General features: G+C 42.2%; 1 protein-coding gene across 1 annotated transcript; it reads left to right on the top strand.

Moving 5' to 3' along the window:
* Window positions 1-15,138: 15,138 nt before the first annotated feature.
* LOC108101359 (dynein axonemal light chain 1) lies at window positions 15,139-15,884 on the top strand. The gene has a single exon (XM_043208404.1). It carries the CDS (start codon window positions 15,224-15,226, stop codon window positions 15,770-15,772), a length of 549 nt encoding a protein of 182 aa, XP_043064339.1. The 5' UTR covers window positions 15,139-15,223; the 3' UTR covers window positions 15,773-15,884.
* The last annotated feature ends 524 nt before the right edge of the window (window positions 15,885-16,408 follow it).

The raw sequence follows: 16,408 nt of genomic DNA, 5'->3' as shown, positions 1-16,408 counted from the left end.
TGTGCAAAATTTCCCACGAGATCAATCAGCCACAGGCTGGAACAGGACAGGCAACAACAACTATGAGGACTGCGATGAGGTCGGCTTTGGGTGGAAAAACCAGAAGCAGCAGTTCCTGTCGCTCCTTGTTGTGGTTTTTGTTGCTATTACTGCCTCCTTTCAAGTTTTTCCTTTTGTGTAACTTTGACCTGCTCAGCCAGCTCCCAGTGCTTCTTTTTTCCCCCGCTGGTTTATTGTCTGCAAGCAATAGCAGCTTCTTCCCGAATATGTACGTGAGTATGGCTTTTTTGTTTTCACCTCTTGGCATTGGCCTTTCGAGTGTGCGGCTAATGAAGCGGGAGTTGATGAGGCAACTCGGGTCAGAGGCGTGCGGAGCTCGGTTCAAAGGGGGGCGGGCTTTGCAACTACTTTGTGGGCTAAAGGTGGGGTTGGAAATATCACCCGAAGCTTAGTTTTCAGCAAACACCTAAGTCTGCCTCCCACTGCATTTTATTAGTTTGATTTAAAGTGTTGAGGGAAATATTAAATGTTTAATTATATAACTTTAATTTACACAGATTAAGATAACCTTATTATAAAACTACGCACAACATTAATCATTTCTGCATCGATTATTACCGGATTTCCTCCCCGCTCAACGCCTCCTCTGTGGAAATACTTACTAAAAAACCACCAGGAAGTCGGGCCAAAGCCAAAAGTTGTCTCTCATTAACAGAAAACACTTCAAAGAAGCGCATAAGCCCGTCGTCGCTAATTGCTTCAGTGTTCGTGTGAACTCGAGGGTCCTCCGACCAAAGTCACTAAAATATGCCGCCGAAAGAAACGCACTTGATTGATTAATGGATGTCAGGCGTCGAGGTGACAAGTGACCAAGTCAGGATGTTCTTGGATTTGCTGCCGCTAAATGATGTGCCAAATTAGACACGGACTGGAAACTGGAGGGAAGTGGAACGGGGATTGGGGCAGAAATGGCTTTGGGGGTCATTTGGGGAGACGGAGCCAAGCCAAAGTGTATGCAATAAACTGTCAAAATGGCGTCCGGCGAATGACAATAAAATTGTTTGAAGCTCCATTTTCGGCTGACGATGGCTTGTATTTCGGCACCCTTTCCGGAAACATTTAATTTTGCGCCGACCAGAACTCGATGCCGAGTTTCTTGCACAACTTGCATTTCCGTCTACTTTTGCATTTCCGCCGGCATTCCGTGGACGACCTGGTGGCCACCGATCCCTGGTAAATCCACCCCCGAAATGGAGTTCGGGCTCCATTGCGGATGTCCGCGTGGCAATTTTAATGCAATTTTTATGCGCTCGCTTTCGGCTTCCGATTTTTTATTTCACCCCTTTGCAGTCCCTTTTCCTTCCTTCCTCTGCCATTTACTTTTTATCGTGGGCCATAATAGCAGTTTGCCCCTCCCCCGACTGCAGTTTGTGGCCGAGGGAAAATGGGAGCCAAGTCCTGCATCCTTTGGAGCGGAAGTCAGGTGTGTGGAGAGCGGCAGAATTCGGTTGTATTTCGGTTTCAGTCTGGGATACCTTCGGGTATTAGCTTGTCTAATTGCCTCCTTTATTACAGACTGAAAAAGAGATTGATGTATCTTATAAATAGAGATATTCAGATACACCACAAAAATTCCATAAGATTCCAATAAATGTTCTATCTGTTTAAAATTACTAAAAGAATAGAATATCTTTCAAATAATTGGTATATAACTAAATCTAATGTATCCAAAATAAAGTTTGGGGAGTAATTTAAGTTGGACAAATTCTGTAACTAAGCTTATATTAAGTTGCTGATTGATCATAGCCCATTGCAGTACCCTTTTCTCGCCAAGGCGGAAATTTTCCATTCGAAACTTTTAAACAGTTCACCGAAAATAGACCCAAAAAAAAAAAATGGAATGGAAAATTTTTGCATAAAACCATTTTGCTTGCAGCAACCGCAAGACAATGTTGTAAACTAGGACCAGTATTCCCCCGACACCCTTTTTCCTTTGCGGAGCTTTGCCCAGAAAGTTGTTGCTGTTCGAGAGCCCAAGAAATTTTCTATAAAAAGGCATAATAGACGTCAGCAAATGTCTGCGACAGCAGCAGCAGCAGAAAACTACAACAAAAGCATCAATAAACAGTGTAAAAGACAGTTGCTGGGATGGAGTGCGAGAAAGAGGGGATGTCAGTTGCTCTGACGGAGAGGCAAGACAAAGCTGCACTCGAAAAAATGTTTGTTTTCCTCCGTTAAAACCGAATTTCATTTAATTACATTTTTTTGATACTTAAAACCTCCTAAAACCTGCATTAAAATATGCCAGATTCTGTTTTGAATGAAGAAAAACTAAAGATAAAATTCAGTAATAAACTATTTCTTATATTTTGAGTTTGGCAAGCTTGCAAATCATCTTATTTTTAAATCTCTTCCTTCCTAATCCTAAAACGATTTCTCTGATTTTAAATAGATTTATTTCCCAGTGCGGTTCAAGGGACAACTCTGGACTTGAGGTTGCGGCTGAGCCCCAAAGCTTCCGCTCATATTTTTATAGGTTCTGGAAAGGGGCTTTTGAGGAGCTGTGGCAGCGTAAACCATACGTCAAAGATGCTTTATTGAGCGGGACAAACAAAGACCAGGAGAAAGGAGAAAGGAGAAAGGGGTGGCCAACAAATTTAAAGTTGTGCGGTTGCCAAACCCCGGGCCTCCCCGAATTGCCATCCGCCCCGGAGAATCTAGCGCTGGCCACCAACAGCTGCCAATGATGCAAACAAACAAAATGCTCCGGGCGGGATTTTAAAAAGCACTTTACGAAGGCCAACAGAAGATCTTGTTGGATGATGGGCGTTGGGGATAGGGGGCGTGTCAGCTGCCTGGGGCCAATATAAGCCGAGTGTGTGTGTGTGTGTGTGTGTGTGTGTGGTGACAGTGGTGTCGAGGGGGGAGGGGATTTTCTGGGCGGCAGGCGACGGGCCTGATGGCAACACAAATTTGCAAAATATTGACATGCGAATCGTCGTTGCCGGGGCATAATTTAATAAATCAATATTTTATTAGCTGCAAAATATGCGTGTGCAGATGGCTGAGGAGGGTATTTGACTGGCAAGCGCACACAAACAGTCGTTTATTATTATAGTTAAAATTGGAAAATGCTTAAAAAATGCTTTATATTTCTACAATCCTTTCAACTACATTTGTATGAAACAAGAACGGGTTTTGTAGGATTTTGTAAAAAAGAATCAAATAAGGTTGAACTTACACTTAATCGCCTTCGTTATCATGTTTTACATTCAATTAAAAAGTATTTGGTTATTATACATATTTACTTTGGTTGAAGCCTCAAATATTTTAGTTATGTGGCCAATTAAGAAGTCGTTTCTTCCAACTTGGAATCGTATAGCGCTTTTCCTCAGCCTTTGCGACTTGTAGTCCTGCAAATCCTTTCAAATCTGGCCTGCAGTTGAATCGAAAGGCAGGAGAAACTTTCTGGTTTTGTTTTCTTGTTGTTTTTGGGCGCTTTACGCACTCGGCAAAAATGGCCAACTGGCTGCTCTTTTCATTACTTATTTCTTTATGACGCTAATGTCCTTAATTCGTCAGTGTTAACCTAATTTCGCAGAATAGCAAAAGCGACGCTGCCGGGAACTTGAGCGGCAACACGACGACAGGCGAAAGGAAAATAGAAAGAATTATGCCAAGAAAGTTTCCTATTTTGTCGCAGCGGGCAAAAGTTTTGCGGCCAATGCGACGACGACGACGACGACGACTCGCCCGAAAGTAAAGTATATAGTATAGTACGTATCCTGGCCAAGTCCTTTGTGCGACACTCGCAGTGTCGGACCAACTGTCCTTGTTCCTTTCTTTCTCGCCAAGAGAGTGTGTGCTAGTGTGTTTTAGTGCGCATTCCCAAAGGCCATATAAATCATAATAATTTTGCAATGTAGCATTGGCCAAAGAGCATCCGAAGAAGCGACGGCATATCCTTGTGGCATGTCTTTTATTTGCTACGTGTTGATGTCCTTTTGATGGCTCTTCTCTCTTGGTCCTGTGTCCCCATCTCAACATCACCATTCCCCTGCGCCTCTCATATCGGCGAAGGCCCCCAGGGGCAAATGACTGCCACACAAAACCGCCGACCCACTGTCCTTCCGTCCGACGGACCGTCGCTGTCCTGCCCTCCCATCCTCGCAGCCTGCCGTCTTCCCGCCTTCGTCCTGCCATCAGATGGTGCCTCGGTTTCAGTTCCACAGGATCTGGTTCTGGTCCTCTGCTCCTGTGCGTGCGTGCGTGCCGCCTTGTATTTGTAATTCCGGACGGCATGTCCAGCATAAAAATATACTTAAGTGATTTCTCTTGATTCACTTACATAGATTTGGGTTACATTTCTGCTGCTTCTGCTGCTCCTATTTCTGGTTCTTCAAAGCAAATAAATAATTTTTACGATGGCCCGGCATGCCCAACCCCAATCCATTTCATGCAATCCCGACTGATCCTTCATTTAATTTCGCTCAAAAGCGTCAAAAGTTAAGCTGTAATCATTTAAATGATTTATGTTGTCTGATTTACCATATCCCTTAGATCTTTTGCTTGGCTTGACATTTCCTCCCCCTTTACTTTTTTTGGGGCATTTCCCAGGAGATTTATGCCGAAGTCGCACGGGGTTGGAGGACGTTCTCAATCATAATTTGTTGTGGCGCCGAAGTGATTATAATAGATTTATATGCATATCGGATGCAAAAGGTGAAATTTAATGTTTATTTTTGGGAGTTGAAGAACGACGAGGGTCAAGCAATTGGTGGGGGACTCTATTCCGCATAGAATTCTTTAATTTATGATTCGAAAGCGAGTCAAAGGAAAAAGGAATTTTTCATGAATAGAGAATCGTAAATAACAAGAAACGATTGTGCAGAATTATAACCATAAAGTTTTCATTTCTTTTACAAAAATGTAAGCTGGCTTACAAAGAATTAATAATAAAAAGTTAAGGCTCAAAAGTTTTTGAACTAAACCACACCTTGTTTTAATGCAAAAATAATGAATAATCTCCTTTCAAGGCTCGTTTTTCACTTATTTTTAGACACCCCATAGAAAATAATTGGAAATAAAAAGTGCTTGCTAATTGGATTCCATTTAACTCTGGGAATATTTATGGCCCGGATCCAGCCACAAAACTTGCTTCATTAATCTCAAGGGGAAAGGGGAAATCACTTTTCGATAAATATTCGAAAATATGCAACAACTTCTGGCAACAAAAGCCAGCTCAGCGCTTATCCTTGACCTCAGGGAGCTCGAAGTCATTAGGAGATTTTGTGCATTGCACACAAAAATTGTTTTAATTGTTATTTACTTTTCCGCTTTCTGCCCGCGGCAATAGCAGCAACATCAGTGCTGGGAAACAACGCTAATGACCAACTTTTGGCAACTAGAAAGCAGAAAAAAAATGCATGCCAGGCAGTGCAGTGTTGATCCTGCTGGCCGTCCTTGTCCTCGTCCTTTTTCTTCTTGTTGCTACTGGCGTAGTTGTAGTTGTCGAAAACACTCAAAACCCATTAGGCAACACTTTATGCTTAGCTTCAAGTTTGAGGGGGAAAAAATTACAGGCATAAGGACACTTTTAGATTCCTTTCGGCTATGGCTTATCCTTTGACCAATTTATGCTAAGGCTTCTAAGGATAAAATAAGGTATTAGTAAATATAGTACACGTAGAGTGATTCCATTTGAATTGTAGAGACTATATATTAATGTATGAGCATTATGCGGGGTATTATGAGTCCCAAATAATATTTACACCCCGATTCTAACGATTAGTGAGCATAAATACGCACACAAACAAACTGAATTGAAAGGAAAAAGTGGCAAAACAAAAAAGCAAGAAACGAAAAGAAACAAACCCGAGGCGACTGCGGGCCAAGTGCGTTTTGCATATTAGCAGGGCGCAGGATAACATTGAGTGGGTCGTGGGGGGCTGAAATATGTTTGCTGGCGCTGTAAAAACGATGCTCACTCTTACAAGAACGACATCTCCGAGCAGAGCCTACTTACCAGGGGGCGGAGGGGGCGGAGGGGGCGCCAGGGGTCGCCAGGGGGCGTGGCCGGGTGCATTTAAAATGCAATTGCCCCAAGCGACGGCGACGTCGTCCTTCGCAGCCAAACAGTCTACCCAACCACCCCACCACCCACCGCCATCCACACAATGCAAATGAAGGGCCACGCCCTAAAGGCCTACGCCCAAAACTAAAGTCTTCCCCGCCCCTCGAAGAACAACGCAACTCGCTGAAATGAGAAGCAGCAGCTGGAGGCGGTGCGTTTACACTGAAAATTACCCCACTTACTCTGTTGACAAACGAGCTGAAGATGTACGCACACGGGGGCCAAATGAAGTGGAATAAGCGCTCGCTGGATAGGGGATTAAAGTATTAAAGTGGGGGTTTTGAAGGATCAGGGTGTGAACCAAAAAAACATTATGTTTAAAGCTGATTCTTTGTTGGTTTTGTTTTTTTTTTTTTTTTTAATTTTTAGTACTTTATAGGAAATTGTTAAATTGCTAAATTTAGGTAGGAAAAAAAAATTCGAATAGGATTAAGAAATACTTAGGTTTTAAGGTGCCAAAAATATTACTTATACGCAATATATTCAAGGTGTCATAAATATTACTCATACGCAACGTTGGCTGCTCTTTAATATCTTAGCTTCGTCTAATCACAATTTTTCGATTTGATGTAAATTATCAGAGCCATCATAATAAAATAAACACTTCAAGCTGTTTTTGTTTTTTTTCGATTATTTTCATTACATATTACTATTATTTCCTGTCAAAAATAAAGTATACACTCTCCAAATAACAACTCGAGTTTAAGCTGCAGCTGCCTTTCGTGGGTTAAGTACTTTAACCGCACCGCTTTAATCCCACCTCGGTGCATTAACATAAATCGAATGTGCGGCGCAGGACGAGGACTCAACGCGTCCCGTCGCCTTGACTCCTTTGACACTCGCAAATCACTCAACGCCATGATAGATGCATCCTGCAAACAGCACCTTTTCGTCCCTTCCCCGTTCAACCCCGTTCAACATCGTTTAACGCAATAGCGCCAACTATAAATTTTAAATTAATTTTGAAGTGCTGCCGGAGTTGTAGGGTTTCGCAGCTGAAGAGATGACGCCGGAACATTCGGCGCACATTCGGCAAGAGGCGACCCATCAACATGGCGCCCACCGATGGCCCCGAAAGAGGGGGCGTGGCACTGGGCGGATGGGCAGAGGGGCAGAAAGGGCGGCGCAGTGACGACACACACATGACACGCATTTTATTGCGCGTCAGTCGCCGCAACTGACAGGAATGAAGCTTTGAGTCGGGTCCTTCCTTTCCGCGGCTTAACCCTTTTTTTTACCCTTTCTTGGGAGACTACAGAATATCGTTTGAGTCAAAAATACATACATATATTACCATAAAAGAAAATAAATATGAATTGATAAAAATATATACACATGAATTTTATTAATTTTATACTTTTTAAACATACTGCAATACATTTTTACCAATTAATTATTATTTGATTTAAGGGATATACAACGCGGAGTTTTATCTGCAGAGAAAAAGGCATTTCTCGATTTGGTAACGAAGGGAAATCCCCATATTTTCACATTATTTTTTTTGGGTCTTGCATGGATGACGATTCCTGGCTTCTTGAACGCTTTGTTGTCTGTCATTACAAGTGCATAAATTATTGTAACCACATTTGGCGGCGACAGAGAAAAGCAACGGAGCGAGTTGAGAAGAAGTCTGCACGACAGTGGTGGGGAAGTGGTGCAGCTGCCGTTGGTAGCTGTTGGTGGTGCGATGTGGAAGCGGTAGTGGTGGTGGTGGTGGTGATGGTGATGGTGGTGGCCACGGCCATTGCAACAGTTGCCAGTTTTCAGCTGCTGATGCCGCTGATGACATGACAAAATATTTTCCCAACTGACTTTTGTTCAGCCCTCCTCCATCCGCCGGCAGCAAATGTAGCTTTCGACTTTGATGCCATTGCCACGCCAAATGTGTCACCATTCAACCCCGAACCCCTCCTTCCTACTCAACCCACCGCCCCCTCGGTGACCTTTGTGCATTTGATGTCAGAAGGAGCTAAGGATACACATAGTACACATGCCGGGTGCGTGTGCATCCTCCTTCTGCCCGCCCTTCTTTTTGTGCATTTCATCGTAGATTCTATCATTTTCTGCTCGCATGCCTCAGCAAATTTTGGAATTTTCAATTTGTTCAGAAATTTTTGTAACAACGCCCCGATTGCCCAGCCCCGTGTCCAAAAACAACAAGAATTTATTGGGTTTGTGCGGGGAAGAGACGTGGCCACATGTAAGTAGGAAATGGATGTACCACAAGTGGGTGTGGTCTTTCACTATTTTTTATTGGTCATTGGACACCACAGCGCTAATTCGAATAAGCATTATTCATAAGTTTATCTTCCAAGGTCAAACTTAATTATTTTTGTTGAAATTTTAAAGTCTTCAGTCTCAATTAAAATAATAACATATTACTTTATTTGCAAATATTCACACCCACACGCAACAATAAAATAATTTAAAACATTTTACTAACACAATTACGAATAAATCAAAATAATATCGACAAGTCAACTGTCTGTCTCTTGACCTCTGCCCCCAAATGGAATGCTAAAAGAAAATCGAAATCAAAACTCAATTTGCGAAATGCCAAACATTATTTCATACTTATTAACCCAAACCCGCGCTGAACTCAACTCAAGTCCAAATTTATTGCTGACCAAGATGGACATAAATATAATTCCGATATGTATTTATTTTAAGCGAAAACTTTTGCCGTTGCAGACGCAAAACGAAGACGAGATATTTATATGTGTATTGCTAAATGCTGGGCCAAGCACTGTCAATAATAAAACGCTTGATAAATGCTTAGAAAATGTGCGCAAAAATGTTTTACATGCGAATTAACGCAATAAATTTGATGCCCGGCAAACAAAGGGCCGAGGGAAGATTTGTTGGCCAGGCATTTGTGTGGGCACCGAAAAAGTTTGATTGGAAAAACATTTGTGATTTATTTGGGCAAACATTTAATAAATTGCCATCGGAATATATTTATTTTATGCGACTTTGCCGGACCGGCGACTTTAGTTCGCTAACTGCTCGGCCCTGGTAAATCTTCGATTCTTTGGCGCTGGGCAAATAACTTGATTAAAAAACCGCAAAAACCTATTTGAGGGCCCCGAACGACCGCAGTTTCGTTCCTTCCCTTTTGGCCACAACGTTATGGCTGCCGCAATCCGATTCAATGTGTAATTTAACACGAAATGGAAAGCGATTGGCAGGAATGCCCGTGTGTGTGCGGCGTTGGCTGGTCTGCATTGGTTGACCGACCAGCTCCTCACCTGCTCCGCCCACCAGAACCGCACACCTGGCCTTCTCCCCAACGCTGGCGGGCTGTTTCGGTTGAGGTGCCCGGTGTCCATCAATCGGGCGCCCTTCTCGGGTTCCATGAAAATTCTGACCGGGCCAGCAGCTACATTTCCGGGTCACTTTATTGCTGTTGCCGGAGTTTACGCGCCGAAATCACATAATCCCCGGGGATTTGTCTTAGCGAACGTCGTGCATAGAATTTGTTTAGGTGTAGCTGAGGGCTTTGCGAATATTTCTATAATCTATTTTCGGACTGAATTTCAATCGCGTTTGAGGGCGCATGTTATATAATCCCAAATAGAATATTGAACTTCCGGAATGGTAAGTAAATAGCGGAGCAATTATAACGTACTCATTTAATCGAACCATTAAGCATAATCTTATATCGATTACATACTTAAATATTATTAAATAGTTAGTTAAATAATTCAGTAAAACAATTTTAGAAATACAAGCATTTAACGAATGCATTTCTGGTTTCTTTTTGTTTGAGCAGACCCCCTCATCAAGTAAAATCTCAATCTGGAACCACATTTTCTGCAGACGTTTTTCGATTAAAATGCGTTGCATACTTTTATGCGCATATTCGCACAATCACTCACTCGCACACAAGCACACAGCACACACACAGAGAGATCTCCGTGAAGGACTTCAGAGGCACAAATAATTAAGTTTTTCTCTAACTTTTTTCGGTGTTCTCTGGTAGTTTCCTGGTCCTGGTTGCCTCTGTGATCCTGCTCCTCGACACGTAACTTTCAATGGGTGAAAACTTTTTGCATTTTATGTCCTGCACTCACACCAACACACCCGCACACTCACACACCAGCACAGCCACAGACAAAGAACGGTGCATAAAATGTTTGTAAGTGACGTTGAAATTGAGACACTTGTCGCTTAATTGTTTTTCGAGTTTCCACACATAAAAAAGGGGAATGGAAAACGAGGCAGGGACATCGCCATCGCCTGCCTGCCTCCTTTCCTTTGTCGTTTTTGTTGTTGGCTGCTGAGACGTGCCTGGGAAATTGAAAAGGGATTTGCCTTTTGCCTTTTTTAAGGGGGATCACTTACACCCCTCATTTCTGGGAACCCTACCCATTTTGTACTTCCCGAGATCTGTTCTGTTTGCTCGACTTCTTAGACCATCGAGTCTGTGTGGGCGTGGATTGCATTCGCCTGTGGTTACTTGTCTGCAGATTATTTTAAGTAATTATCAAGCGATTTGCGTAAAGGTCTTAAGTGTTCTCAACTTCTGAAGAGGTCTCTGATGACGTTGGCGTTGCCGATGCCGATGCCGATGCCGATGAGAGGAGCTGGGCGTGAATTAAACATGTAAATTTAAACAGCTAAGTGGAAGACAGTTGCATGTAATTGCGGTGGCAAAGTGCCAGCACGAAAAAAGGAAAACTCTTATTTTCAGCAGTCATGAAAAGACGCAATTAAATTGCAGTAAGAGAAGGTTTATGTCCTGTATCTCAAGGCTTACAGTGGACCACTATCCTGTGTTGATTGGTTATTACTATTTTAGGATGCACTTCAAGTGAATAGTAATGAGACTGGAAACCTAGAAAACTCTAAGCTCTTTTAAATTCGGTTTTCTACGCCACACAAATTTTAAGGTGAGGAAATTTCACTGTCATGAGTGCTGATGGACAAACGATCCACGGTCGGTTAACTTACCTAAACGCAAAACACTTAATACAATTTACTGCGGTGAGTGGAGTCTATTTCATTTCGGGCAAGGGGAACTGACTGACTGTCAAGTTGAGTGCCTGCTGCCTGATGTTATATAACTTATTACGACCATAATTAACACTAAATTCCCCAAATGGCAACGGACAACTGTCAGCTGCAAAATCATTTGCGGTGAGGAGTCGGAGTCGGATCCGAATTCGCATGCAGACTGGCTGATGCGGCCCTTGATGTCCTTGTTTCTGCTCCCTGTCATGTGGAAGGATCCGGGTAGCAAGTGTCCTCATCCCATTTCGCTGAACCTCCGGCCTTCTTGTTCCAGGACTTTTGCTGACTTATGCGCTGCGTCGTGCTGCAGCAAATTATAAAATGTTTGCCCTGCCGCATTTTCCACACATCACACAAGTCATGTCCTGCCGGCCGGTCGGTTCGCCATAAGACGATGGTCCTGCTGCATTAATTTCCAGTTTGCTACTCGTAATCAAATTAGCAAAACCAAGATGAATTGAGGTCACATCTTGCAGATGCCATTGGTAGTGGAATCGCCCAAGCAACATTTAAGCAGGAATAGATAAATAATTTTCACAAAGTTTTTATACAGAAGATGTTATACTAAGTTCAGAATTCCGCGTTAAATAAATAATAACAAAAAAAATGAATTCCCACATTTATTTATGCAATTTTACCCACCAAACAAGCTGTAAATAAATTTGAAGTCTCTTATTCTAGTGACTCGGCCAAGACCAACTAATTAATTAGGCCAAGTCAGATAATATTCAATTTTACACCGCAACCATATTGATTATGAACATTAATCTGGGTAAGGACAAAGGATTCTCTCGGTCTCCGCTCATCCTTGATATTAATCGGACTACACAGGGTAATACCCACTATTTCATGGAGCATTCGGTACCGCAGCAGCAAACAAACACACTAATTGAAGGGAGGATTCTGCAGGCATAGGCTCTTTCTTCGGTGGAATCGCTGCAGAGCCCCACAAATTCCCCAATCAATACAAGATTGCTGTGGGGGAGAAGCCGAAATTTCATATATGTATGTATCACCCGGCCCTTCGGCTCGCACATGCAATCGAGTTTTGAGTTACACAACCGCAAATAGACAAGCAATGCTTCCAGTTGAGTCATCAGGGTTCCAAGGACGAGGGACGCTAAACGGGAAACGGAGAACGGAGAACGGGGGACTGCCGATTTGGCCAAGACAATCGAACCGAGTGTCTGTGGGTGAACCGTCTGACGTTTATGATTGCAGCAAACAAAGGCTTCGATGACTGCACTTGAAATTGATAATTACGTTGGGCAATATTTGTCCATTGTCGCTGCAGATGCCTTTGAATTCGAATCAAACAGCTCTATTGATTACTCATTAAACTGTCGCCTACAATCAGAAAATATATCTCGGATCAGAGCAATAATACTCTTGGTTTTTCAGAGGCTTTTAGATAAATGTTTGCAATATGTAATAGTCTCTAGCTTGAAATATCATTTGAATGTGACACAATAATATAATTAAGAAGCAAGTGAAAGCTTGGTAAGGAAACATCCATTTTCATCAATGATTTATTTAAGGCTTGCCAAATATGCTTCGCAATGCGTATAACTTTTCCGACTGCTTCGAGAAACTACAACCTGCTAACAAAGGAAAACACGACTTCCATCTATTTCTGTTATCAGACAGTACTCAACCATGTTGTTTGTCCAATGAGAAAGTTTTCAATATGCAAAAGCTTTCGTACCGCTCTGCACTTCTGTCCCTTTTCCTCCCGATATCGGCCAGGTGTTTTATACGGAAAAATATTATCATGCATAAAAGTTTTACGGTAAGAACAACACAAACTCGAGGAGCAAGCAAAAGCTAGGTGTCCTTGGCTGTGTTTTGTCACTTATGGCATAGTTACTTGGACGAAAACTTAACACGATGTTGGTATGTTTATGCGAATAAAAGTACCGACAAGTAGAGGCAAAATGAGAATTTGGAAACATTTTCGGACATGGCTAAGAAAATATTTGCAACTTAGTTGTCGCAAAAACTAATAAAATCACCAATAGAAGTCTTTAAGAAAGTTATACCCATATTGGAAAGCCAATTTTGCAGAGATTTTGGAAGGTCTAAACATTTAATGTAATTAACACACTTAATTTCGCATATGGCTGGCATAAAAAATTACATAAAACCCTGACAGTTGGTTGGCCATTTGGCTACTTTCCCGCACTAGTCGCTCCTACAGCGACCCGCCTTGTTAACTGAAACTAAACAGTACAAACACGACTGTCAACAACTGCAACATTTACCGCATGTCCACGTCCTGCTCGGCGCTGGGTGACAGGACATGTTGTGGCTGCTGGGGCTACCACACTGGCCCCTTTCCGCCCCCAACGGCCACATGTGAGTGTCCATATGGTCGGCGGAGGCTGCTTTCCACCAGCCCTAGCCACCTTCGCCCGGTGGGAGGACAGTGCTTAATTGGTCAAACGCATTTTAGAAACCTTACCCCGTAAGTTAGTCTAGACTACTAGACTTTTTGAAAGGCATGCATCTCAGATTTTTCGAAGTATTCCGATAATTGGCGATAGAACTGCGATAGAACTGCATTCAGATTTTTCCAAGTTTTTAATTTATTGCCGATATAAGGCAAAAATCTCCACTTCTAGTATCTATTACTTTAAGGTTGACTACGAAGTGTTGTAAACTAAAGCAATTCTTGTTAAGTAGGTATTTAAGTTGTGGTTAAAAACTTTATTAATATTTTTCTTGCCTATTTTAATTATAATATTCATTTTACAAGAGAGTACTTAGTTTTAACCAATTTGTGAAGAAATTAGCAAGTGTTTATACTTTAAAAAGTCACAAAGAATCCGTGATAATTTTGTTTTTTTCTCAGAATCAGTGCAGTCACGTCTCAAAAATCTCAAGAGTGACAACTTGGCATATTTTTCGAGGCACGCCATTTTTGGTTCACGCTTCTCCATAACTTTATCGCAAATACTTTTATGAAAATAGCCGCCGTGTTGGCCAACTTTCTGGCCATTTTTTTGGCTTTCCTCTGACAGCTGGCCACGCCCACGCCGCTGACATGTTCCACTTGCCAAATACAGAACCTGCTCATCCAAGCACCTCACCTCTCATCGCTGGTCGCCTTGGGCCAATTCATAAATTAGACTTTGCATGCAATTTCGAGTGATCCCCCATTTCCCCCGACTCCTTGCAACCATCCATATATATGTATTTTCGGTGGTGTCCGTTCTGCCGCATTGAACACGCAATTTATGAGAGCACAAATTTTATTTGAATTACAAAAAATAACCCCGAAAATAGCGAAAAGAAATCAAATATGTTTTTACCAATTTCTGGACGATTATCAAGAAAAATAGCAAAAAACGCTTGGCCCCAATTTAAACGTTTTCTTTTTGCTACTATTCGGACAAATAAATTCAATAATTTATTGCCGAAAAATAGCTTGCTGTACTCGCGATAACAGCTGCGGCAAATATTTAATCAAAACGCTGTGTACAATTTAAAGTGGACTAAAAAAGGTTCGGGGAAAAGGCAAAACAAAAAATGAACCCCTCGGGGCGAAATATGAAGTGTATTATCACCTCAAATGTGTGTAATAAAGTGCCGCGGAGGCCTCTGACACAAAGCAGCTCGTTTCTCCCCACAATTGCCAACATGACGCAGAAGGCGGCAACGCTCGGGAAGGGTGCCGTATGACAATGGGGAGCGGCTCGAACCCAAACCCAAGCCCGAACCCAGACTCCAATCCCGACCAGAACAAAGGCCCGGGCCAATGAAGTTATCATTGTGCGCCAGACAAGCCAACAGACGGCGATTGGGGAGCGGAGGACACATTCGCAAATAAATAAATTACCCAAGGGCTTGGAAGTCAGCTACTTGTTTCTCACAGGTGCATCAATCTATTGGCTGTTTAAAATATTGGCAAAAACTTTAAAATATGGGAGTCGAATTTAAAGCCATTACGTAGGAAATATTCAAGTATAAAGAATACATCATTCTTCGATCTAGACATCTTTGAAAATCTAATAAGTTTTGCAGTTACTCTTATCCATAAATGTTATTTAAAATACAATACTTTAAAGTAAAGTAATCATGTCCAAGCCCACAAGTTTAAAGGACGCCTTGGCCAAATGGGAGGATCGCAACAAACAGCCGGCAACCTCAGCCACAGATATAGGTCTGCAGTTTCAGTATCCACCGATTGAGAAAATGGATCCGATCCTCAGCAGTCTCACCGAGTGCCAGAAGCTCAGTTTGTCCTCGAACATGATCGAAAAGATCAGCGGCATATCTGGAATGAAGAACTTGAAGGTATTGAGCTTGGCTCGCAATAATCTGAAGACTTTGAATGGCATTGAACCACTGGCTGAAACTTTGGAGGAGCTGTGGGTCAGCTACAACAACATCGAGAAGATCAAGCCCATCGAAGTGATGAAGGCCTTGCGTGTGTTCTACGTGTCCAATAATGTGATCAAGGACTGGGCGGAGTTTATGCGCATAGCTCTTCCACCAAACCTGACCGAAATCACTTTCCTGGGCAATATACTGAGCGATAATATGGAACCGGCTGCCTTTGTAGCAGAGGCAGTGCGTCGCCTCCCCAACCTGAAGAAACTCGACGGGGAGCCGGTAATTCGTTAGGAAAAACACAGTTTTGTTATGTTAAAAATAAAGGCAGGCAGAAGTCGAACCAAACTTTTGACCTTAGTGTTTGGTTAAATCACTGCCAACAATACATGACCAGATTCAAGGATTCCATAGACAACCGTTCGTATGGCAAAGGCATTTGGGCAGAAAACATTTTTCCATTGAATTTCTTAATTTTCGCTTTGGCACGACTTGCCAGGGATTTTCCAATTTTCAATGCGTTGCTGCTGATGAGCCCTATTGTTTTGCCTGTCTCATGTCGGCCATGACTCTCATCCAGACCAAATAGAAATGAGTATTTTATAAAAGGCCCCCGGATACCCTAAGCATAGAAAGAGGAATTAAAATAAATGAAAGGTTTTATATTAAATAATTTCTTGAAATTAAACTTAAAGAAAGGTCATATAAATAAATCATGAACATATTATACTAGAAGAGCATTTATTTCTTCGTTACTAGGAAGTTTTTCTTTCTGATTGTTTTTTGTTTCCTTAGATGAACAAGTTCGAGCTCCTGTTTCCCGTGTACTGCATTGTTTGCATATTTTCGAGTTGAAAAGTAATGAGCTGAACCTTTGCAACAAGGGCTTGTTTTACAACAGAACGATGTACATTTCCAAGCTAACAACAA

Source organism: Drosophila ficusphila, unplaced genomic scaffold (assembly GCF_018152265.1).
Source record: "Drosophila ficusphila isolate 14025-0441.05 unplaced genomic scaffold, ASM1815226v1 contig_436, whole genome shotgun sequence".
NCBI lineage: Eukaryota > Metazoa > Arthropoda > Insecta > Diptera > Drosophilidae > Drosophila > Drosophila ficusphila.
The sequence above is the reverse complement of the archived record's forward strand: the minus strand, read 5'-3'. Positions and strand labels throughout refer to the sequence as shown.